The sequence below is a fragment of the Mya arenaria genome, chromosome 13, assembly GCF_026914265.1.
Source record: "Mya arenaria isolate MELC-2E11 chromosome 13, ASM2691426v1".
In the NCBI taxonomy this organism is placed as follows: Eukaryota; Metazoa; Mollusca; class Bivalvia; order Myida; family Myidae; genus Mya; species Mya arenaria.
In genome coordinates this window covers 44,206,915-44,233,010 of record NC_069134.1, presented here as the reverse complement: position 1 = coordinate 44,233,010, position 26,096 = coordinate 44,206,915, and the positions used below count along the sequence as shown (strand labels likewise).

Below are 26,096 nucleotides of genomic sequence, written 5' to 3'. Positions count from 1 at the left end.
AAATTATCTACCGCTTTTCAAGCTCCATTAAAAGCAATACAATTTATGGCATTTATTGCAACATACTGACAATATCTGTACAGTTTAACAAAACAAGTATGAATATAGGAACATGCATAGGTAATAAAACAGTGAAGGATATAACAGTCAAGAGGAAAAGTACAAAAAAACTAAACTAAGTGCTGGTCCAATTGGGTACAAATGGAAGAGGTGAAAAAGACAATACAAAAAGACAATGTATGAAAACTGATGTCAATATAAACATTTGGAAACTGTCAAGATTATTACAAACGCATTAATATTTTCTTGTAGGAAGTTGATTATATTTTTGCATAAGTCATAGAAATAAAAAAAAACTGGTTAGCTACAATGACAGATTTAAGAAGAAAATATTTCTTGCAGTTTCGAAAGTCGGAAATATATATATATATGTACATTTCAATGACGAATTTTTCAATCCAGTTAAATTTTCGGGAACAATCATTGTTTGTGAACATTCATGAATGCTGCATAAAATACTTCTATTTTAAGTAGTATGAATGGTGAGCTAACATATTAATGAAAATTTGATTTACTGTTTAAGACAATAAATCAGTCAATAAACTTGCATTCCTGTTCTTTTAAATTAGCACTAGAAAAGAGGGATGTAGAACACATATAAAACACTGAAATAGGTTTTGAAGCCTTACAAGTTAATGTCCAATATGTCGCCTTTATAAGCTTTAAGACAAATGATAAAACACTGACTGTGAATCACATCCTGCCATATATTGTCCAATATGTAATAATTCAATCTCACAAGCTTTATAAACTCCAAAATAATGTGTATATAACTCTATTTCTCCAGGACTGAATGTTTATACAATTGGATATTTCTCCGGGAGAAAGTAAGACAGGGTCCACGTTGCTCATGGTGTGAATGAGATGAGGGTGGCTGTCGGCACATTCCTGTTCACTCTGCTCCCCTTCTTGATGTCCGGCGGTGTGCCCAACAGACTAGGTCTCTGAAATTAAATGTGTTGCATTTTGAACTTTGCATTTTGAACATACATTCTTATAATGGTTCTGAAAGAGAACTGCAACTGGATGGCAAACACCTGTCAGGTTCTTTCCCTGCTAAGCAAGTGGCATTTGTTAGTCTTGGTTTATATATATACCAAAATCTTCACAAGAATGTGTGTGTTTTACACAAATTTATTCATTCTACTTTTCATGACATCTCCTTGAATATCCTGACAAATTATTTTTATTATTGTTTTCTGGATTGTTTTCAAAAATTAATCACATTCACGTCAGCATGTAACAATATTTGGGTTCTCGGTTGTCGCAATGCAAAATTGCTATTCAACCAGAAAAGGTCATTGTTGCTGGTGAAATGTCTACCAAATTTCATGTGAATTTTTCTCTTCTTTTTTTTTACCAAGGTTCACATCTTCAATACTGGTGACACAACTGCTCCAACAAATCAACATTTTTTTGGGGAAAAGAGACATGTTAAAAATATTAACATTGAATTGTTAGTAATAGTTGTACACTTTTGTACAGAGGTATATATTTCACCATCTTATCAATGGGCATACCATACTATCTACTTTTCATACATTTTATCCTTGGTTGTAATGAGATGTATTCCAAAACAAATTGTTTCGGTGAAAATGTAATTTTTGGTTTCTTTGATTTGTCTAACTCAAATTTTGATTTGATTTCTAGTAATCTCTAACTTTTTAAGTAATGAACTGAAATTCTGTTTCTACAATATTTGTCATATACTGTTGATTAGGTGGTCTAACAAAGCTCATAGTTCAATGCAATCTTACAGCTGAGCGGAAGGAAGGTGGTGGGATGTTTTCGTCATTATCGATGTTATCGATGCTGAAGATGTCATCCAGGTTTGCCTTACTGTTGGAGGATCGCCTTGAAGTTCTCTTTGTCTTCACTGAATTTTTTAGTCCATATGAAGTTAGTTTAACTTTATGAAAAAAGACTTAACAAACTCTTTAGGCTTATCAAAACATTTAAATGTTGAAAAAAGTGATCAATAATCACTTTTAGCTATTTTTAAATAGAATGTTACATTTGGTTAGTATGCAATATCGATAATTAAAAAAAATGATAATGAGATGTATTAAAATCATGTAAATAGCAATATATATTCATGGGTAGTCTGTAACATTTTGAAATCATAGTATTTACTGTCTTACCAAGTGAGTCCCTGTTGTATGGGGTGTGTGGAAGCTTCATGTGCCCCAGCTCCTCTTCTTTGCCACCAGCAAAGTGTACACTCCTGCTCCGGCTGCGTCTTTTATCCGTGGATCTACAGCTCTTCAGACTTGAATGCCGTCGCTTTGTCGGCTTCTCTGTAATATTTATTTAGATATATGTGATATGAAGAGCAGTAACGGGTCCAATGACGGAAAACAACAACTTAGAACATTATTAAATTTAAATATTTCCTGAATTGAATCTTTTTATATGAAATCTTAGGTGAACAACCTTTTTCAAGTGTAAAGGTCGTATCAGGGACAGGTTTTACTTAAATTGGGATTGAAAATAACACAAAGATTTTTTGAGGATGAAAAAGGTAAAAGTAACTTGGTTATTAGTGGAATGACATCTTAGTTACTTGATGTATATACATGTATTAGTGGAATGTCTTTCCAAGCCTTTTTGCAAAGGAGCAAGAAGTGTACAGTACAACTTTGCTTTTTTGCTGTTGTTGTTGTTGTTAAAGCTTATCTTTGAAGACACTAGATTTATCCCTGAGGCAACTAGGTTTTTCCCAGTGTTAACCATTACTTTATTAAGGCCTGAGAGAAGATCGCTGAAAATATTTAAGTTCAGGTATGTGTTGAAAAAATCTGAATTACTAACCTGCAGGAGAATCCTGTGGCTGCAGATATTTTGAAAATACATCATCAGAGTCGGGTGTCTCCTTGGGCTCAGCAGGAGAAGAGGGCTGTAGAAGTCTCAGGAACTCTTCGTTGCTTTCTGCCCGGACAGGGGATGCCTGGGTTGTGGGGGAATCACACATAGTGGGCTGGAGTAGGATGGCAAAGTCCTCATCTGTACCTTCCACACGTGGGGATTCAACAGATGACGGTACATCCATAAAGTTCACTGACTTCCTTGTCCGCAGTCCTCTGTGCATTAATGAACAAATAAGGATTAACTTAATTTTAAGTTGATTGTGAAATTTTTCAAAGAAACTCACTATAAGACATTCATTTGGGGTCTAAAGGCATAGGTCGTTTAATCATTCACATACTGGCTCATATGAAAGTGCTTTTACTTTTAGTAAATTCTACTGTTTTCACAGTCAAACTAACATTTGTGATGCAATCTGCAAAAACCAATATATATATGTAAAGTAACACTAAAGAATTTGCAAGAACCAATAAAGAAAACTAAACCTACCTAGCTGGTGTAAGTTTAAGTCTCTTGCTATCGCTGACTGAATCATCCTCTTCGTCGAGTAAACGTTTGGGCACAACGGGCGTTCTTTGCGTACATGAGCGTACCGGGCGCGGAGCGGGTGTGGTGTCCAGGAGGAGTGGGCTCGGCACAGCAGGAGCATAACTCTTCCTCGACGGAGTACGTCTTGTAAGTAAATCACAAGCACTATGTTTTGGCTGGCTTTGTTCTAGGCTGGATGGAACTGTGAGCGTGCTACTACTGCTTGGGTTAGAATTCGTGCTAGCTGTGGGAGTTTTCTTTGGTGTCCCACCTGTAAAGATTGCAAAATATTCAGTATGGACAAGCATCTGGCGCACTGTCAGGTACATAACTTTTGTCCTCTGTTTATTTACATGAAATCTTTTTTTATTCATAACCTTCACGTTTTTTATCACTCAAGCAATTTCTATGTCTAAATGCAAAATAAAAATCATTTTCATTTAAAAATTTGCAGTTAATGTTGGCTTAGTGTTAGTACGTAATATTAGTCCATCCTTAAAATCAGGCTTCCCGTTGGCGGTCGCCATATTCTCTTAAAATATTTTCTTTAAATGACGTAAGTGGCGCCCATGCGGCCTGCATAATAAATGATTCAGTCCCACAATAAATTTCTTGCTTGCAATAGTCTGACAGAGGGTCACCGTCAGTATATTTAAACTGGATTTAAATGTGATGAATAAAAAAAATAAAAACAAGGGAAAAATACAATGCTACGCCTTCCAGCGGGTTTAAACTAAATACCAAATCAGGACGTTTTAAACTTTTGGACCACTCCAAGTGTCAATACAAATAATTGTGAAAAAGGGTCTTAATAAAATCACATGGGTACTAACCATCACAGTGGAACTTGGGTGTGCGTACAGGAGACGCAACTGTAAAGAATCCGGGCATCTCAAAAACCTTCTCCTCATCCTCCTGGGTGGCAACCTGCTTGGGCGAGCTCACTTTTTCCTCTTTCTTCTTTATCATCTGAGCCCGGAATGCTGCAAACTTGGACTTAACTGGCTTTGTCACTACTGGCTTTGAAACCTTCTTCTGTAACATTTGAAATATATTTTCTACAATGTTACAGTTCATAATGGAACTGACAGCTTTAGCCACTTTTGGTTTGATGATTAAGACCAGGGGATTTTCACTTATAAATCAATTAATGAATAAAATTGTGACTGAATATAGATTTTCAATATTAAAAAAGCATTCACATTCAATTCAATTTTTAATTATTCATTCTGCACATCATTTTAATACTCTCATGTCCAAGAAAAAACCCTGTCTTCTGAAATGTGTTCATGTTTTCATACATAAAGTAAAACAATGTAACCTTGACCAACTGACCTTGAAAACCTTTTGGCAACCTTACAATCTCTGTGTAATCCTGTTTTTTTCTTGGAGATTGGTCAATATAACTACATTTTCAAGAGATAATCACTTGACCTACAGCTATTTGACAACTGTGTCCTTTTGTGATTCAGAATAGGATAAATGTGTACTGGCATGTCTTAATATGCACAAACAAATTAGACCTACTGACCTTTACCACTTTCTTGGTGACTGGTTTGACCTCTGTGTCTATCCAATTGTTGTCCTGGAGACGGGTCAGCTTTTGGAACTGACCGTCTACATCTTCGACCTGGTGGAGAAAGGGAATGTGATAAAAAGTTATAAGGTCTATCTCACTGTTTTTATACTATGAACAAATTATCTTTCTAAACAAAACCATTTTAAAAGTCCAACAGACAGACACCTGAGTGAGAATCAATAATTGACCAAGGATATAATACAATCCCTGCCCTGTTCTATAGTGAAAATTAATCCAATTTCCCATGCACCATTATGCACCAAGATATACGAGGATAATTTGTGTCCAATAAAATAAAACATTTTTGTTTTTTGATTTCCTGTGCCCCAAATTGAACTTCAAGAGGTAAGTGAAAGTGGACCCTGGATATATCACACTTAAATTTCTCACAAATCAAACACACTACTTGTAATCTCTCAAACAGAAAAGCGCCTAAAATATCAAAATATTTGATCGGCAGTCTAACAGACATGAAAATGGTACCTGAATGTAGACCATATCCCAAAAGCCCTTCAGGTCAGTACATGTGGTTTCCTTCTCCCCAGTCTTAAACTCGCACGCATCAACAAGACCAGTAAACTGCTTAAATCGCTGGTTCATCAGGAGATTGGCCTTACCCACTGTTGTCCGGATCTGACCAGTCACTGAAATACGGAGTAATACAAGTATCTATCAGATTAATTGATATCAATTTCAGTGGTCGAAATTAGCACAAGCCCGCAAGCCCTGCACTGGTAAAATGTCTTCCGGGCTTGCTCAAATTCTGAATTTTATATAGCAGGGCTTGTTCAAAAATATGATTCCATGCAATAGTATAAGAATTCTGGCTTGTTCATCCGAAAGTCTAATTTCAATGACTGCAATTTACTACTACTATCATAGGGTTTAGTGCTACACTGTGTCCATTTGTGGTAGTACCTTTCTGCACTCATGGTGAGCAGCATGGGTACCCTTCTGCCTTCATACTGATATAGAATTAAATACTTCAGATCATTATAAGAACTTTTGACTAATACATATTTTGCAGTTTAAACCTAACATAACATTAACTCAACATAGTTCCTACTATTATCTTTCCAATTCACAATGTTAAATATCTTATGCACATGCATTTTTCAACCCATTGCTTCCCGTCACTCTTTTGCAACCCCGTCCTTTTTAAAAGATGGGTTAAACCCTATACAATAGATGAGAAAACTTCACCATTTTTTAATGCTTTCTTGATACCGAGTATAACAGAGAACATAAAACCAAGTCATTGTATAACTTTAATCTTTTATGACAATTGTTGCAGTTTTATAAATTCCAGCAAGTCGAAGCTATAATTCAAGTTTTTTTTACCTTCCTCAGTGAGGGAGGGGTTTCCTTCCATAACTCCATTCCAAACATCACACAGGTTATTTAGACGCGTTTTCTCAGTCACCAGCAGGTTACGGAAGTACAAAACATCGTATTCACTGTCACCATTGTTGTCTGCAAGAAGAGATAGCGATACATTATCATGATGTAAAAGTTATTAAGAAGAATAGAAAAATTCACTGACAATGGGTCAGCAACTCCCTAATGTTGGTGAATAATAATTGTCAAAAATTTCCAGACTCTTGCTGTAAACATGTCTTAGCAGATTAACAATTCATAAAGCATATTTTCACTTGGCACAACGATGCAATATGTTATTTGGCACAGTTTTAGTGCTTTTTATTGTCCCGAGTATTAGTTTTACAGCACAAAGCAGGAGTATCTTTGTATCACAATCAGAAAGATATGAATTAATAAGAAAGACAGTAAACACTTACCATCACTGAGGTTTCCTTGTGTACTGCTGACCTCTCCAACCTGAACTGTGCCTGCAATTATTATAGACATGCCTTTGAGAAAAAAGTACATGTTTTACATTCAAGAGTCTAAAGTTAGGGTATTAGTTAGCTAAAATCACTTTATTGGGAGTGAACATTTCAAGAGTGGCTAGTGAAATTTGGAAATTCTGCATGATTTTAAAGAATTTATCTTCGGGAATGGGGTGGACGATCTGACTTCTAATGCTGAATTAATATGTCTTCAATGTGTCTTTATAACTAAAATCATTTTAATTTATCATCTGCCACCAATTCTTGCATAAATCACTTACAAAAACAGGGAGTTAGAAAATTAGAATGACAGACATACAAAAATCATTCAGCAGTGTCACTGGAAAGCATTAATCAATCAACTTAAGCCTAAAACCACAATGCTTATATGAATTATTGAATCTCTCACTTGCAGACGCTGTGATAGCTGCCTCAGCTTTTGAAGCAGGCGTAGTTGCTACTATTCTACAAGGGGAAGAAGCAGCTGACGATCGCCGCCCTGACATTTTCCTATCACGTTCACTGTCCATACTGGAAACAGCCTCAGTTATGGAGAAAACAGGCGAACCAGGGCCTGATATAGCTGTGGGCTTGCTAGAGGACTGGGCAGCTAGCTCCTGGTCTGTCTGGGCAGTCTCCTCTGGGGACTCGAGAATACTATGTGCTTCTTCACTGTCCAGGATGTCCTCATCGTAGTTGAGGATTGGCAGTGACATGTCACCTGGTGAAAATGCATATTTCTGATTATATAAATTTCCCAAGGGTTCAATATTTGAGATTATTCTTAAAACAATATGGTAGTTTAAAATCAGAGCATTTTTTTTATTTGACTATTTTTTTCTACTGACTACATGACATGTCCAAAAACTGACCAAAATCACACAAAAAAACATACCTTGCAACCGCAACAATCTACCTTTTGTTTTAATAATGTTTAAAAGCATTTAGTTAATTGCAGAAGATATTCTAGTCTTCATCAGTAATGTTTATTCTCAATAACTTAACTATAATGATTAAAGATGTCTATTTTAGGTGTTTCCCTTGCCTACTAATATTCCATACTTAAGCATCCAAACCTTCCAAGTTTCAAATTGTACAGTTACCTTTGAAATGGCACAAAGCTTATCTGACTCATGTACTTACCAAACTTGGACTTTCTCCTCTTCATTTCCACCATAGGGCTGTTCTTGAGAACCTCCACCCTGACAATACAATCAACATTTCTTCTCACGGTGTATGACATATAACCACAGGGACTCAACTCCATTGTAAGAATTACACCACAAGATTCACATATATGTGTTGGATATAGAATTTAACAGACAAGTTCTTCAAATGCTAAAATCACAATTCAATTTTTGAAAACTACCACAATTCTTTTTAATGTATATTTGTAAAAGAAATGATCTTGTTTACAAGCAGTATAGAGATCAAGTTTGCAAGTTTCAATATGTGTATTGTTTGATTTGAATAAAAGCAAACAGTAAAATCTTAAAATCTGCAAACTGTTCTGACAAATAAAATACTGCAGTGTTATACATTTGCCAAAATGGTTGCTATATATATACAAACATTTGTATGATCTCTGAGATTGTGTTAAAGACAGGCGATTAGTAATATGTACTATCAGCTTTATCATTAATTAATTTCTGACAACTAACACTTGAACAATGCTGTTTTGCACTATGAAAAATGTCAGCAGGAAGTCAATTTTCCCTAATTGCTGTAGCATGTAGCCATGGGCTTGATGCAACCTAACACAGGATGTAACAACACAGGTCACAGGTGTGAAAAGTAAACCTATTTAACGCTATTCCATTGTGCCAAGTTCCCTTAAGAAATAGGTAATAAATGAAATTGCATTTTCCTTATTTAAATATTAAATTTTGACATTGTTTTTGACTAAATACAATATGTATGATACATTCTTAGTTTGCTTAAAAAAAAACTATGCCATTTGTGATAAAAATATTTACTCTACAAGAAGGGCCATTTTTTTATACTTACCGTAATCATTGGCAATATCATTCAGCTGACACAATATAGTTACACAATAATTTTCCAATTAAAATGAAATTGACTCTTCCCCACCAGCCATTATACCTTACAGTTAAATTTGATTGTGAAAACATAAATATATAAATACAATGAAGACATAGACAGTAGCATGTAGATCGTTTGGTAATATAAATAAGTTATAAAAATGTGAGCTGATTGTTAGGAAAGGCTGTAAAAAATTATTGTTTGTCTTGCACCATATGGTAAGTACTGTAGAATATGTTATCCATGTTAAATGAAGTTATCATCTTTATATTCCTAGTATTATTTATAATATAATATTATATTAACTGTTTCACATACCATTCCTCCGGGCTTTTCGGCATCATGCTCTTCCTCTTAGCACTTCTCCTTCCTGACAGCACAGCGGAATGTGAGTCTGGAATCCTGAAAGTGAACATTTTTCTTAGCAAATCTGTCAATTTCAGCATATTGTGTTACTTTGTAAGATTATTTTTTTTTAATTTAAGATACAGACAAACTGATTTTTTTCTGACATGCCTAATAAGACAGCTGAATGCAAAGCTGAGGTAACCTGAGTTTTATCCTAAATTTAAACATCAAGAAAATACAAAATTCGCATACAGTTTGCAAGAAAATAACCTCAAGATATACTTGTTTGGATATAAATCAATTCAACTGACAAATATTGCTAGTTTCACTTCAGTCCATGTAAACAGGGATCAAAATAAGCACAAGCCGGTAATTCAGAAACAAGTTAAATGTCAACAGGGCTTATTCAAAATTTATATTATTAAATAGCAGGGCTTGCTCAAAGTTTTAAATCCATGTACTAAAGTAAGAATTTAAACTTGAAAACATTTTTTTTTGTAACTATTTACTAGTATAAGATCATTTCCTTTTATTTTCCACATTTACACAAGTATGAACAGAATACTTTATTTTCAGAATTGATGCTTACCTGAATCCACCAAATGATTTGTTCCTGATGTGTTTTGGAGTCTTCAAACGGGGTCTAGGGGAAACATTTTCCTTCAGCGAGTCATTGAAGACATCATCATTACCAATATCAGAGGTATCTTCACCTGGTGGCGGACCCACAAATGGAATGGCAGAAGCTTGTGGTGCAACATCAGCCTCTTCTGATGATTCAGGAATATCTGTAATGATAGACCTTCTTGAACTTCTTCTATTTCCTGGGGTTGCTGCTAGCAATTTAGGTGTTGTGTTTGCCTCAGTCTTCTCTTCAATGATGGGGTCAGCATTTGGCCGTGAAATGACTGATCGGCGCTTGCTCTTTCTTGTCTGTTGGGATGGTGTGACAGTCTCAGATTCTAAGCTGGTTGTCTCTGGAACAGGTTCTACTTTAGGTGACCAAGCAACAGATCGTCTGGTCTTGCCAGCCCCTGACTGACCTGGTGTTAAGGCACTTCCAATTGACTGATTTTCCTCCTCATATGATGTAACTACAGATCTCCTGGAACTTCTACGACGAGCACTCTTTGGGGAACTCGGAACCTTTCCTTCATCTGTCTTTGTACCCTGTTCCTGACCTTGCTCTGGATGAGACAGTAAAATAGATCTTCTCAGACTTGTACGAGGTGTTGGCTTAGCAGCTTTAACAGATTGGTTTGAACTGTCTGCTGCCTCTTCAATTGTTTGCTCCATCAGAGTTGTGTCAGTTGTCTCAGTTTCCACATGAGGTTCTTGTATTTCTGGTTTTTGCAGATTTCCAATGTCAGCTTGGAAAATTTCAGCTGATTGATCCAGCTGACAGGGTGTGGCAGACATGGTCACAGAGACAGACAATGAGTTCTGGTCGTAAGTGCTTGTCTGAGATCGGAGCCGCGAGGATCTTCTTAGACTACTCTCATTGGCAGACTTCTCTGACGCAACAACAGTAATCTCCTGAACTAATGTACGATCTGCGTCAGCTGCAAAAAGGAGTTTAATGATGCCTTGGAAAGGAGTAACAAAGTAAAAGATAAACATAAAAGAATATCAACTTCACATAGTCACCTATATGCTTGGTTATTAAATTTTAACCTTCATTGATTTCCAGTTGTATAGAAAACTGAGTTTTTAAATGATTTGACACAAATCAGCAAAAACAAAAACTGTTATAAACACCAACCTTTCTTTTTCTTCATCATCACAGTCTTTGGAGTTGAAATCCTCCCTGGCTCATTCATTAAGAAGGAAGAACAGGAATTATCCTGGCCTGCATTTAGGAACATGTTCGCACTGTTTGGGCTTAGAGGTTGGAACATGTACGAGGCTGAAGCGAACGAAGTAGCACTGAAAGTGAAATCCTCAGGAGCAAAAGAATTCTCTTCACCCCTTCGGGTAATCCTGGTTTCGTTGAAATCTCCTGCATGATTTTCTCTTGTTGGACCTGAAATATTTCATGGTTTTAGAAATACAAAATTGATGTACCTCATGTGAACTTGTTTAAATTCACATATAAAGCCTTGCACTGGTAATATGTTTTATACTGTTTGTCAGACTGGATTGAAGTTTGAGTTTTTATATTGCTCCTGGCTTGCTAAAATTACTTAAGCCTAGTTAATGTATAAGAATTTGAGAGTTGATTCTTCTTTTATTGATGGAAGTGGTGATTGACATTCCAACAATCCTGAGAATATTTAATACAATTAAAACATATAGATACAATACATTACACAGTTTTTTTTATCAAATTACTTACAGTACCTGTACTGAAAACTTTCAACCATTGCAAATGTACTCCAACACTAGTGTGTTTAATTTCAGTTGAAATAAGGGAATAAATAAAACAATATTGAATATTATGGGTAATGGCCTAGATAGATGTTTTGCACAATTATGATGACAACAACACTGTTACAACACCCTGACATATTCCTTCACCCCAGACAACCAAAAATGTATGTATAACAAGATGGATTAAATTAATTTAACACTTGTCAAATGCCATTATTAGTTTAAGACAGTTAACTTTCACAACTTAATTCCATTTATAGATCAGTTTATCTAATAACTGTTCTATATTGTTGCAGTGATTCTTTTTGCTGTGCATCTTTAGTTCTTTACTCCTTGTTTTAAATGAGGACTCATCATTCCTACAGATGTGCATTCTGGGGATGCACAATTTATTGGTAATATGTGCACAAAGTAATGGTTTGGACCAGCAAATTTATGCAACTCAAATTCGAAATGTTCAAGAACAGAAGAATGCACTCAAGCCAATTTGAAATTGAATTACTGTCATTTATATGTATGGTAATATACTCCTACTTAATAACTTACTCTCATTCGTTCTAGCTCGCTTTGCATTTCTGTCGACCAGTGTCTTTGGTTGCTTGCTACTTTTCACAGTGCTCTGAAAACAAAAGACAGATGCATATCAAAAATGAAAAGTTCAGTTTTTTATGTTGCATATAATGTTATTCTTCAGTACTGTTTAGATTTGACTATGGTACAACTATGACTGTCAGAATCGATTATCATGCAGGCCGCATGGTCACCACTTACGTCATTTTAAGAAAATATTTTAGAAAAAAATCGTTGTCGCCATAAATTCGCCAAATTTGAAAAGTTGTCGCCACTTTTGCGATTTTGTCGCAAATGGCGACAATGGCGATCGCCAGCGGGAACCCTGACTGACACCACATAAAATAAAGAGGTTTAAATGTGCTCATGTTTCTGTTGACTTTTTAGGTATTACATGACTCTAGCTGGACTCTTAACAGAAGCAATTTTACACAAACTGAAACATAGTTGTTGTTTTTCTAAACAATACTGTATATTAAAATATTAGTCTACATTAAGAGAAAGATTTCTTTCTCAAATCATTCGCAATCTTGATCCCGAAGGAGATCACGATTGCATACCAGAGCCGGTATCATAAAACCTATTTAATAATTTCCTAACTTAAGTCATTTTCCTAAAATATGCATTTAACTGGTCATATGGTATCAGAATTTAGTAATATATCAAATACTTGATTTTCATTCATTGTATGTACTTAACTTACTTTGAAGATAAAAACTCTTCTGTTTTTCTTTTATTATGAAAGCCTTAGAAAATCAACTAAAAATAAGAAATTACAAAAGATATTTCGTGAATATGGGCCCTTAAACAACAAATTGGTAACTAGTAATAGGGTTTTAGCCAGATTTTAAAAAGGACAGGGTGCTACAAAAAGGGACAGGGTGCTGAGTGACTAGAGGGCACATTGTATCAGGCAGTGAATAACTATTAAAACATTGTGAATTTCATAGAAAAGGTTTAACAATTTAAGTAAGGCCTAAAAAAAAAATACATTTGGTTCGGGTTACCCGACCCTACCTACGGAATAGGCGCCGACCCTACCATTTTTATAGTCAGTTTGAAAAAAAATATGAAAAACTAAAAAAAAATAAAAAAAATATTTCGTTTTTTTTTTAATTGCTTTTTAATATTAAGTTTAATCCTTAAATGCTTGTACAGAAAATAGCTTTAACACCATTCTCCAATGATGAAATATAATCTATATATATCTTATATAAAACCTAATAAAAAAAATAAATAAAAAAAATTAAAAAGCCTACCTACCCTACCTATTTTTTTTAAGGATGTAACCCTAACCAAACAATTTTTTTTTTTAGGCCTAATATTAAGTTTCAGCCACCACATATGTAAAGTATGACCATAATTATTTGTCGGCAGGTGGGTGCACATTCTGGTCTTCATTAGGGTAGAAGGGTGCTTCCAAAAAGGACATGCTGCAGAACCCTCCCATAACGCTCTAGCCCAAACCCTATAGTAATCTAGAACACTACCTCAGCCTTTTTGTTTTTGGCCAAAGATGCGCGTGTGGTATGAGCAGGTTTCCTAGCCTCTGCTGTATTGGTGACTTTAGAGCGAGTCTCCCTGCTGGAGCTGACACCTCTGGTTGCTTGCTGGGTCTGGCCTCGGGACCTGGTCAATGTTGCGGCGCTTGACTTGTTACCTGTAAAGTGATTTTTGTAACCCACTTGAAAATCCATATATATATTGTGTTTGAACGGTCTTATGTAGATTTTGCTATACACATTTCTTATATTTCTCCAAAGATATTTGATGAAATTCATTGAAAAAATATGATTGGGGTGGTTAGTTGGGATTCATTATAATGTAAAAAACACTCACTGCAAGTATTCCTACTGCCTGAAGCATTCCTTGATCTTGATGCACTATTTGTTGTTTTGGCTGTCTTTAGTGGTGCTGTGGTTTTCACAACAGCAGGCTTCTCTGGAACTTTATCTTGCTTTGGAACTGGCTGTGGTCTGACTTGATGCTTCTGAAAGGGTATAGATGGAAATTATTGCAACAAAATCAATCTTATGTAGCTGCTACCCATACTCACACTGGTCCAGATATCATGAAATATTCGGTCTGATTTTCTTATATTGTGATCGAAATAAGAAAGTATAACACAAAATTAAGTCTATAAATTTTATCTTGCTTATGACCATACTGATAGATAACACATATTCACATCTGACAGATATTCTGTCAGACCAAGTTACGTGCAGATAATATAAACACTGTTGTATATACTGTATCACAACTTGAGAAATTTTGCTAAAAACCAAAAGAAAAACCATTTCTTGCACATGTTATCAATATTTTGAGGAAATTACCTATAATCTACAGTTTTCATATTGGTAACTTTAGATTGGGAATTTTTATTGAACATTTTGAAACTTTTTGGCATTGGGAACATGTCTGAATATTGACTATGAACATGGCAGAAAAACCTGTGTATTGTAATGAGTCTTGATTCACCTACACTAACAAGTTCATGCAATCTTTATCTTAATTCTTAATAGGAATCAACAAGTTAGGCTGCAATGCAACGCAACCAGGTTTTCAATAAATGGCAGTTAAACATTAGTTTATAGTATATAAACTGAAACTAAAGATATTGAGTTTCAGCTGGTTTTTTTTATTTTCAGTTACAGTGACCTTGACCCAATGGGTCCCAAACACAATCCCTTGGCAGGTCTCCATAAACTCTTCCCATATACAAAGTTTGGTCACAATGTGTCAGCCCTAACTTAAGATGTTCAGTTTTATGTTTTCTATTAACCTTGTTTATAATAAAATCAATAGATAATAAACTTTAAAAAGAAGTATGTTCAACTGCCAATTGATAGAAATATTGAATCTGTCCCTTAGACACAGACAACTGGATATTCTTTCTCAATGGCTTAAATATATATGCAAAGCAGCAATCCTTCATACATGTAATTATATATTAAAAATCCCCCCGAAACTCAAAAAGATTCTTTTACAAAACATGTAAAATGTACCTTGAAAGGTCCTTTAGCAAATAGGTGTGTTTCTTTGTGTTCAAGTTTTCCCACTTTGAACACCGAGGACTTTGTGGATACTTTTTCAACAGTCTTTTTCTTTTCTCTTTCTTCCCTCCATTTCTTCAGTTGTTCAAGACGATCAACGCCCTTTTTTTCTGAAAGAGAGTAATTTAAAAGTACAATATAAAATTATTAGACGTGTTAAGTTGGAATTTGGTAAAAAAAGAGATAAAAACATGCACAGAAGTGAAATCAATGTAAACTTTCCAACACTCTCATTTCTGTCCCATTTGGAACCCCATTCCAAATGATTTAACATATTTACTTTTTTCCATAATTCAAAAATGAAATTCCAAATATATAAAAAAATATATTTTATTTTTTTCCTCTAATAATAATAACTGTTGAATGGAAGGGTTGATATATTCTTAAATGTTAAATAGTATGTAAAACTGTCAGTTGATAGCAATTTTGTCCGCGTCCGTTAGACACTGACATCTTGACAATTTTCCCAATGGCGTAAAATGCAAAGCAGAAATCCTTCATACTTATATCGTATAGATTTCCCTCCAAAATTAAAAAAGAATCTTTCAAAAAGCATGTTAAATGTACCTCGAAGGGTCCTTTAGCAAATAGGTTTTTCTATGTGTATTTTTAAGGCATTCTTGCTTATTTTCATGCAATTTTAGCATTTTTCCCCCAATAATTCCCTAAATGTTGAAAATGCACTCTGCCATAAACATCTTACCAACAAAATAATTTAATATAAAGGTTAATAGAGCTATAAAAGTGAAAGGTTTTTAAGTTATTTGTGGTTTGGATTCCTTTAGCATATCATACTTAGTTGTCAATGTGACTGACTAAACAAACTCTTTTACCTTTTACTTTGACTGGTGTCTTGCCCTTATAGCTTTTATTGACAGTTTGGTCTCCTTCTTGCAGTGGGGACAGATCCTGGAGGTTACGCTGCCTAATCAGACCAACATGACGAAATTCTTTCTGTTCAATAGATCTTCTTTCTCGCCTCTGAGCCTTGTTATTGAGTTTGGGGCGAGACAGCTTGTATGCGCTGGCAAATTCACCTCTTGCCTTTCCACCTTCCATTTCTTACTGAATGAAATAACAAATTCAAGTAAAAAATATCCATATATCATCATTTATCACAGGTGCTAATGCTGACTTTATTAAGATTGTAGCATGTATTACCGTAATAGAGTCGGGTCAAAAAGGCCCAGTACTAGAAAGGCTCGGTCCAAAAAGGCCTACTTTTAAATCAAAGGAAACACCAGGCATATTTGTAGTCCACCTAAATGGCCTTCAACGAGTCGTTTGATGATTTTTTTACTATGGCAGTCAGGGATACATAAGAAATATCAAAAAAATAAAAAAAGTATCCCTGATCGCTCATTATTGTAACCAGGCCTTTTTGGTACTGGGCCTTTTTGGAAGTGGTCCTTTTTGACCCGCATTCGTATATATTCATCTGCCAAAAGTATTTTAGAGGTCCCAAAACTGCTAACACTGGTCATCACTTGTACTTTACATGTCACTGATCTGTAACTTACATGCTTAATGGATTGTTAATTCTAGGTCTGTAACAATACTTTAAAAAACAATATATATTGTAAAATATAATCCCAAATAATTTGTTAACTTTATTGAGGACAAATTATTCAAGCCTCATCATAATAAAGTTGATACTTTTTAAAAAAAAATATGAATTATAGACTATGATTATTTTATACACAATAAGCTGTTGAATAATGTGAAATCATTTATTATTGTTGGCATGAAATTTTGTGCAGTGATTTTTTTTCAAAATAATTTTACTGCCTGTGCCTTTTCTATTGGGAAAATTAGCGTGAAAAGTCCAAAAATTGGGAAAATAATAACATGGTAATTTTACTTATAAAATAATTAATTTTCTACTTTTACTGAGATTATTATATATTATGTGTGTCCATACAGACTTTTTCTATAACATGGTTATGCAAGACAGCAGTTAACAAGCTTGTCCGAGTTTTTTTACCTTCTTATATTAAACATTGATGATTTAGTGAATATGAATACTGTACTGAGAAATGCATTTTTGAATTCAAAACAATACTCACGACAACATGTTTAAACTGGTTGTCAATTGTGTGTCGATGTTTTTGAAGTCTGTGTATTAAATTTTGCACTCAAAATCTAATTTAGTCATTATCTAGAATTAAACAGTTGAGAACAAAACATTGATACTTAAAACAGACATAAATAAATTCCCTTCGATGCTGTGAAACTGCTGTTGTTTACTGAATACCATACTTCATTGACTATGGCAACAATTGTCAGGATAAACGTGTATTTTGCATTACGAAAAACTGAAAGTAAACTGAAAATTAAAACCGGAAGCAGGAAAATAACAGTGCGTCCTGCAAAATGTCTCCGGCAAAAAAGACTGTAAACAAAAATTGGCTATTTTGTGGTTACCCGAACCGGATTTTGGCGGATACAAGGACTTATAATATCTGAAAGTTTGCTATAAAAAAATGTATGAAATAGAAGTAGCTTCACTGAAATGGGAAATTAACTTTGCAGGTTTAAATTGCAAGTAAAAAAAACTCAAGAAAAAGGGGAAAACTGAATTCTGTTTTTGGAAAAAACTGGCAATGTTTGGGGGAAAATGGAGGCCTTTTGACAAGTGGAAAGGGCCGATATTCGGCCCTAAAATTAGCAAAAAAAATCACTGTCGTGGTTTGCCAAAAATTACAATTTCATGGTTTGCCGAAAAAATTACAATTTCGTGGGTACTTGAATTTGTGGTTTTACATTTTAGAAAGATGGTCTGCATTATATCCACGCGATGACCCGTGATTTCCGTCTTCTACGTCACTCAGTTCAATTAAGACACTCGCTAGCGTGCAGTATGACATGCCAATTTGTGCATATACCCATGTCAATTATCAATTTAATTGGAAATTAAGGTAATAATAGAAGATGTACCCTGATAGGCGAAGCTATTGAATGCCAATTAAGAATTTTGCAAACTGTGAAAACAGAGAAAATCCGTCATTTTGAGTAAACAATCCCTAAAAAATCATCTCATTTCAATATTTATTCCCATGTTTTTGTTTAAAGTGACACTCTTAAATCATAACATACACTTTTATAACAAACATGAATTTTGATTGATGCATCTTTAACTACTTACTAAATAATGCATTTATGGAAAATATTAGTAACTGATAACAAGATTGTAACCATGTATATAATTGCTTAAAACCGGCAAAAATATTAAATGATTGGTGAATGCTAAAAGATTTACTGTGATCTACTATAGTCGCATAAGGTAGAAATATCATGTTTTCTGCACCTTTCTTTCAAATTAAACTCAGTTTTCTTCATAAGAACCATTGTTTGTGACATTTATTCATCCTTTTTGGTATATCAACACATTTGTATTATGTGGTAAATCTTAGTTGGGAGTTAGTCCAAATAATTGTACGTTGACGGATTTTTTTAGATTTTTGATATGGCAAATCCTTCACGTACAAATTGTTTAGTATCAAAAGTGGGTAGTTGTTCCGATCAGGATTCCGGGTTAAAGCATATAGCGTCTATAAAATATCATAAAAACAAGAAATATTACCAGATAATGTTATTTTACGTTAGTTCCGTACACAAAAATAAATATCCAACTTATAATTATGAGTTTGACGGCTTTTCTTCATTTCATTCTGTCAAAACATAACGATATATACATGAAGGGCACCTGCAAGGCTTCAGGGCACAGTTTTAAATCGCTCGGAACATTTCGGCCATGGCCGAGTTGTTACGATTGTGCAACGAGGTCTATCTCGAAGCTTTGTCGGAGGAGGCCGAGTTATTACGATTGTATCGAGTTGTTCCCCTTTGCATAATTGTTTTCTGTGTCAGTCAACTTTCGTTTTATTGGAAAGGTAAACAACTTGTTTTAGTGCATTAAATAAATGCTTGTTTAGTGCAAAATAACATTTCACTTACATGGTAAAATATAAATATAACTCTCTATGATCAATTTCAACCATAAAATACTTCACTTAAAACAATTTCAATATTTTTAAAACACCTCCGTTTTTTGCACATTCCCGTTTAGTCCAAATAATTGTACGTTGAAAGATTTTTTTTAGATTTTTGATATGGCAAATCCTTCACGTACAAATTGTTTAGTATCATAGTGGGTAGTTGTTCCGATCAGGATTCCGGGTTAAAGCATATAGCGTCTATAAAATATCATAAAAACAAGAAATATTACCAGATAATGTTATTTTACGTTAGTTCCGTACACAAAAATAAATATCCAACTTATAATTATGAGTTTGACAGCTTTTCTTCATTTCATTCTGTCAAAACATAACGATATATACATGAAGGGCACCTGCAAGGCTTTAGGGCACAGTTTTAAATCGCTCGGAACATTTCGGCCATGGCCGAGATGTTACGATTGTATAACGAGGTCTATCTCGAAGCTTTGTCGGAGGAGGCCGAGGTATTACAATTGTATCGAGTTGTTCCCCTTCGCATAATTGTTGTCTGTGTCAGTCAACTTTCGTTTTATTGGAAAGGTAAACAACTTGTTTTAATGCATTAAATGCTTGTTTAGTGCAAAATAACATTTCACTTACATGGTAAAATATGAATATAACTCTTTATGATCAATTTCAACCATAAAATACTTCACTTAAAACAATTTCAATATTTTTAAAACACCCCCGTTTTTTGCACATTCCCGTTTAGACGTTAGGGATTTTAAGAATCCCGTATAACACGTCTATTATTTTAGACTAATTCCCGTTTAGACGTTAGGGATTGGAAGAATCCCGTATAACACGTCTATTATTTTAGACTAAGTTGGGAGTAAGAGTGCATCTTTAATAAGTATATTGAACGTGTCGTTTTGTACAGTCATGCTAGGTGCTCAGTAACCTCCAATGTAATCGATTAATTTAATATTTCATTAAAGAAAATCTTGCTGAAATCAATGAACTGGTAGTGAAAATGAAAGAAATAATATGCTAGAAATTGCTGGAAACCTCACAGTCCTCTTATTCTTCTCACAGTACATAAGTTGTATATCAACTTGTTACAAACTGAATTCTTCATGCTCCTCCACACATTTAATGATTTAATCTTTTAAAACTTATTCACAGAGTTAAACAAGTGTTGTATCAGTCCAGACGTGTCATCAAATGTCTTATGAAAACGAATTATCATTAGTATCGAATAGTCAGATTGATTTCAACTATTTCAAACAAATAAACAAAAACCTTTTTAAACCTTTTTCTCACAGCGCTGATTCCAAAATAGTTCAGTTTAAACTTCGCTCCAATAACAACTTCCGCTTCCAAAGCTTGATAGGTATTGGTCTATTCCAAATACCTTAAGCCAATCAAATTAAAGGCTTTGAACCGTAGGAAAAACTACCAGAAAATAGACTGTCAAAATTTGTAATATCCTACACAGTGACCTCCCCACATGCGCCGCTGCGTAGAGTTTATCCGATTTAATAGGACATTTATAAAAAGGGTTTTCAGTGGACTGGCTCAGACTTTTTCCAGTTGGTATTATATTTTGATATTTATATACAACACAGACATTTACCGAAATAACTTGACCATGCAGGCTTGTCGCATATTTTTCATGCTGCTGCAAAGTATTCACGAGTAAAATATTCAATGATACCAAAGTGAAACCCAGAATACAAATAATGAAGTGAGCTCGAGAATAAAACATTACACTTATCGAACTGATGGTATTTCGTGCATTAGATCTGTAGCTTATCTGAAGTAGTACAATATGTGTCATTTTCGTAAAAGGGACATTTTAGGGGGACTTCACAGTTATATGGGGTACAGGGTTGTACAGGAATCCAATGGATTACATTCACGTGAAATTAAATCAAAAACCCTTTATGAGGCATACTCCAATATGTTTGCAATAAATTTTATTTATTATACAAAATGAATTAATTATGAGTAAATTTCACTCTCGAAAACTGGATTTCGCTTCGATTTCCGATCAATTTTCGAAAAATTGCCCTTACTTCTTCATTTGTTTGGCCATTTTCAATAACATTTGAAATATAAACCCTTTATTTATTTATCAAAACGAATGTGTTCTGAGTGTATTTCACGTTTTGACGTGAAATACACTGGTGTCCACCCCGCACCGCTTTTACAATGTCAAATAAACATACGAATAGAGTACACCAGAATGCACGATTTCAAACGAAAAAGGCAATATGCCCTTTGCCCTCACCCCACCCCCTCCTTCCCTCACCGATTTATATTATATTATATCCATTAATGTTCCGGGGAGAGAAATTACACGACAAAAGTTGTGCCCCCTTTATTATCAAACCCTGGATCCGCCGCTGACATATACTGCATTGAGCGGGTTAATGTGCAATATCTGAGACAAAAAGTATACGTTGTAACTAGCACATTAGTACAAGACAATATAAGACTTTATGAAAATACTACCTATTTCAAGAAATCTTCGCAAAAAATACAGCAAAACAAACAGATAAGAACAAAATGAAAGTAAAAATTTATTCTTACATTTTTTTCGCAAACAATCTTAGCGGTTGTGGTCATCTCTCAAATATACAAATTCTCTCATATATATATATATATATATATATATATATATATATATATATATATATATATATATATATATATATATATATATATATATAAAGTAGCAAAAAGCAGTCATTCTGAATAAAAACAACTCTTGAACATCGCTGGAGTTCAATGACTGTTGGTGTTACGGTACAAATATACTTAGAAAAGGACCGTCCTGTATCAAAACCTATCTCACAGTTTAATAAAAATCTTGGTTAGTAAACCAAGAACATGCATTTATAATATGATAGCAGTGATAAACATTGGTTCATTGACACATAGGTCAATGTCCACCGCTTGATTTTTATTTTGAAAAATAATATAAAATATGATAATTATCAATAAACAAAAGCAAAAAGTAAACTGTTAAGTATTTACTTAGTTCTAGAATTAATATTGATCAGCATAAAATTAGGAAAATGCGATATATGAATAAGCGAATATTCGAGTATCAAAAATTACACGAGTAGTAAAGAACATGCAAATGAATTTAGTGAGTTGTTACATTCATATAAATATAGTACTTGATATGAACGAAAATTGTATCAGAGATAATATATCTTAAGTCAATAACCTACATGTCATTATGAATGACCTCATGCTGTAATCAGCTTCTGAAACAAAAGTCGACCAATGTCATGTCGATGATATAACTATTTTCGTGAATAAATAGTTTGATTCTCTGTATAATAGTTACTTAAAATTTTCAAAAAGTGAAACAATGTATAGTGTTTATGTTGTTTAAGATTGAATTTGTGATTATTAATTTATTTAAACATTTCTTAACGAACTGGAAAAATTAACAGGATGAAATTGTGTGTCAACAGTATTTACCTTTTCCTGGGATGTATCTTTTTATCAGGTAGCTGAAAGCCATGCAGCCGGCCAGGATCGTCTCTTTGTTTCTTTTTTATAACGATGCAATTACACCGTTTACACGTGCATTTTTAATTAATTCTTTCACACATGACCGATTTATATTATTCGCTGTTAGCCTACGTAATACATCCATTTCAATTTTCCCCAGGTCACTAAGACTGCACATTTTAATAAGCTGTCTCAGAATGTATATAGCAAAAATCTACATTTGTTTTAGAACTAGCAAATACTGCATCAATTCAGAGGCCGTCGAGAAGTGAATGCAACAAAAAAGGTAAATATTCACGATTTCGAATGATTTGTTATTAATTCTTTTAGTTCAAACATTGTTTTACAATTGTTTTTCCCGTTCTTGGAGTAAGTTAGTTTGATTGATTGTCACCAAGCCAGACAAGTGGATTTTCTCCGGGCACTTCGGCTCCTCGGCTAACAACACAAGACCGCGGGTCACAATCTCGCGCAACATCGTACCAACGAGAGTGACTTAATTAGCATAAGTTGATATAACTTTCCCCAAATAAGTTGTAATTCAAATAGGGCTTGGTGAAAAGCGAGTGCGCTAACCGGATAACTGCTTATTTCGCACATTATCCGCCCCGAAACCAACTTTTCAACATTCCAGTTCGACTGTTAATAGCATATATTTTAGTATTACATATTTTGAATCAGGTGCATTTACTTCCTAATGTATCCTTCAAATTCAACCATTTCACCAGCCAATGTTAATGCACCCTCTCAGGAGTGTATACTCAGTGCTCCATCTACACACAAAAATAAATCAAATAACTGTTGCGTCATGTAATGTAAGGTGAGTTTTTTGAAGAAACGTCTTTAACAGAAAGTCTCGACGCGCCAGTTTCAGGTTTGAGTCTTACTGTACATTTCACCCCTTCCCCGTACGCTAAGTCCTGGACTGTACCTGATCAATGTTATAAGTACAAATTGTTTTAGATATATCTAAACATACACTTTAACTTTTAATGAAATTGTTCCACTTTTTTCCTTACAGAGACGTTTTTCAAAAGAAAGAATGTTTACACCTACCATTATACTATCACAACCTCAAGCTTCTTTGCTGGCGTGTCTGATTCAAAATCAGGATCACAAATTGCATGTAGTGTGACATTTAAAGTACCCCGCTATTGCGAAGTTCTAATGCAGGTGAGTACACACTAATTTCATATTGCCTACTAAGATCAATCAAGTGTGTCGATATACTTTTCTTTTACGTTAATGTAACCTTTTCTTTGGAGTAAATATAACTTAGTTGTTACCTCCCTTAGAAACATAATTACCATTGTTTATTTACGCAACGTTATAGTAATACTTGTTTTCTTTTGTTTTGAAACGGTTAATAGAATGATACAAAGTATAGGTAATAGAATAATCTATTACGTGAAATAATATATTTCCATTTGGTATTTTCCCGAGAGGAATATTGATCAGATGATCAAAATGCTATAGCTTTGTTTAAAAGTTATGTATGAAATTTGCAATTATTTACATACATGTACATGTAGTTCTGACTTCCATAACTTTAATGTTGAAATTATTTTTTTTTGATGTTTGCTACACATTAACACGTCCCAAAAGGTTATATATAACATGTTCGCTGAAGTTCTTTAGCTATTATTTATATACCCTAAACCATACATTTTGTACATTCATCTGTTTTGCTTGTATTTAGTAAACAAAAATCTCATCCTATTGCTTGTTCAGTGAACACTGCTGTTATGCATTTGTAAAGTATGACAACAGTTTTTATATCATATTTGAAGTGAAAATAGCCATGGATGTATTACCATTTATTCAAGTTATCGAAATCCTTTATTGGCCTCGAATAATAAACCTTTTCACAATGTGACCTAGATTTGTCAATGACCCCAACTGACAAGGTTAGCATAGTATTATGTAAATGGTCATTCAATATGGAAATTATTCAATAAGTTGAACCATTTATTTATTGTTTTGAAACCTTTGTGAGTTGAATTTTTTATATTGAATGACCATGAATGTGATATTGTATTTATATTTTATATACTTATCTAATGTTTTATACATGTAGCAATACATACCCAAAACTTTGCAACAGTTTCATGCAGAAGTTGCAAGTACAACTCTGTTTACTAATGACGTTGTGTCAAAGTTTATTCACTATTTATCTATTAGAAATATAATATGACATCATTTCCTGATCACTTCATCATATCCTTGCTAATTAATGATATACTCTATGCGACTGTAGGACAAAACCTCCCATGTCGTTTTTGATTAGGTGGATAAAAACTCCCACATCATTTTGACAGGGTGGACAAAACATTCCAGATCATTTTGACACTCAAAGCCCATTAACAGAAGTAACAAACATCGGCATTTAGAAATAATTTAATAGTTTTTGAAAAACAAGCTTTATTTGTGGTAATAAATGTGTTGACATACTGTCGAACATTTATGGGATTTAATGTCGAGGATGGGACGTTTTATCCACCATGTAAAATGATCTAGGATGTATTGTCCACCTAGTCAAAAATGACATGGGAGGTTTTGTCCAGCTCCCACATTATGCATAAGTTTAATTTACTGAACATTCTCAAAATAATGTTCTTTTTTTGTTACATACAAAGATTTCAGATTGTAGTCTCAAAGAGAAAAAGTCTGGCACTGAGGACTGGTATGAAGATGTTTTGAGAGCAGATGGATTCCTTCAGGATCTTGAAAGGCAGGAATTGTTTCATTGTCTTTGCAAACAGAAGAATTATATATGAATTCCAGGCATTTTTTTTATTTTGAAAATAGTTTGTCCTGACTGCTTCTGTATGTATATACGATTTTAGCCAATTGCGAGTATACTCCTTGCAGAGTGATGTAATCACTGGAGACTAATCTTCAAAGAACCATTCATAGAAAATTATCTACATATAGATGTAGCATGAACTATATTTATTTTTTCCAGATATGAACTTTATTTCCAAACAAGCAATGGCCTGATCCTCAATAACAGTATTGTCGCTGACAATGGTGAGAGTGTCACCTCCCTGAACATTAAACGAGGCATTCTGTCGGCCGTTGAGTTCCAGATACTTGAGGCTGACCAATATGAGAAACCTTTACAGGAGGTGACTTTGTATTTGTTTATACTAATTTTTGCTTGATTCTGAAGTCTGCTTAAAGCTGCTATGAATTACTATGGAATGCATTTCCTGGGTAGAAACCAGTACTGGCCATGAGAAAGTACCCCTGATGTGGGATTGAACCCACAACCTTTCGGGTGAGAGGCGGCCACTGTTTAGACCATTACACCACTCTCACCATTAAGCTTTGTATTAATAATAGAATAGCTATGAACCATAGT

General features: G+C 34.2%; 2 protein-coding genes across 3 annotated transcripts in view; one reads left to right on the top strand and one right to left on the bottom strand.

Moving 5' to 3' along the window:
• Nucleotides 1–37: 37 nt before the first annotated feature.
• Nucleotides 38–20,578, bottom strand: LOC128214050 (dentin sialophosphoprotein-like). Of its 2 annotated transcripts, none has more exons than XM_052920287.1 (21): nt 20,514–20,578; nt 16,097–16,328; nt 15,216–15,373; nt 14,050–14,200; nt 13,701–13,870; nt 12,187–12,259; nt 11,033–11,293; nt 9,860–10,832; nt 9,241–9,324; nt 8,023–8,081; nt 7,289–7,600; nt 6,829–6,879; nt 6,374–6,505; nt 5,516–5,676; nt 4,985–5,083; nt 4,287–4,488; nt 3,415–3,724; nt 2,872–3,140; nt 2,202–2,357; nt 1,818–1,936; nt 38–1,004 (listed from the first exon to the last, which is right to left on the bottom strand). In XM_052920287.1, exons 2-21 carry the CDS (start codon nt 16,320–16,322, stop codon nt 909–911), a joined length of 4,062 nt encoding a protein of 1,353 aa, XP_052776247.1. In that variant the 5' UTR covers nt 16,323–16,328; nt 20,514–20,578; the 3' UTR covers nt 38–908. The 2 variants fall into 2 exon arrangements, with proteins under 2 accessions (XP_052776247.1, XP_052776248.1); XM_052920288.1 differs by having other exon boundaries at nt 20,504–20,576.
• A 2,073-nt stretch (nt 20,579–22,651) lies between these two features.
• LOC128214920 (uncharacterized) overlaps nt 22,652–26,096 on the top strand; it is a 48,681-nt gene continuing 45,236 nt past the window's right edge. The window contains exons 1-5 of the mRNA XM_052921635.1: nt 22,652–22,727; nt 22,962–23,018; nt 23,754–23,905; nt 25,369–25,463; nt 25,698–25,860. Of these exons, the coding sequence (XP_052777595.1) occupies nt 22,673–22,727; nt 22,962–23,018; nt 23,754–23,905; nt 25,369–25,463; nt 25,698–25,860 (522 nt within the window). The 5' untranslated portion in view covers nt 22,652–22,672. The remainder of the gene's footprint in view (nt 22,728–22,961; nt 23,019–23,753; nt 23,906–25,368; nt 25,464–25,697; nt 25,861–26,096) is intronic.

Coding starts and splice junctions, on each gene's coding strand:
- LOC128214050 (XM_052920287.1), bottom strand. CDS start 16,322: ATGGAAGGTGGAAAGGCAAGAGGTGAATTTGCCAGCGCATACAAGCTG. Junction 8,082..9,240: donor CCGAAAAGCCCGGAGGAATG/GTATGTGAAACA, acceptor TTGTATTGTCAG/GGTGGAGGTTCTCAAGAACA. Junction 6,880..7,288: donor AGCTATCACAGCGTCTGCAA/GTGAGAGATTCA, acceptor TAATAATTGCAG/GCACAGTTCAGGTTGGAGAG.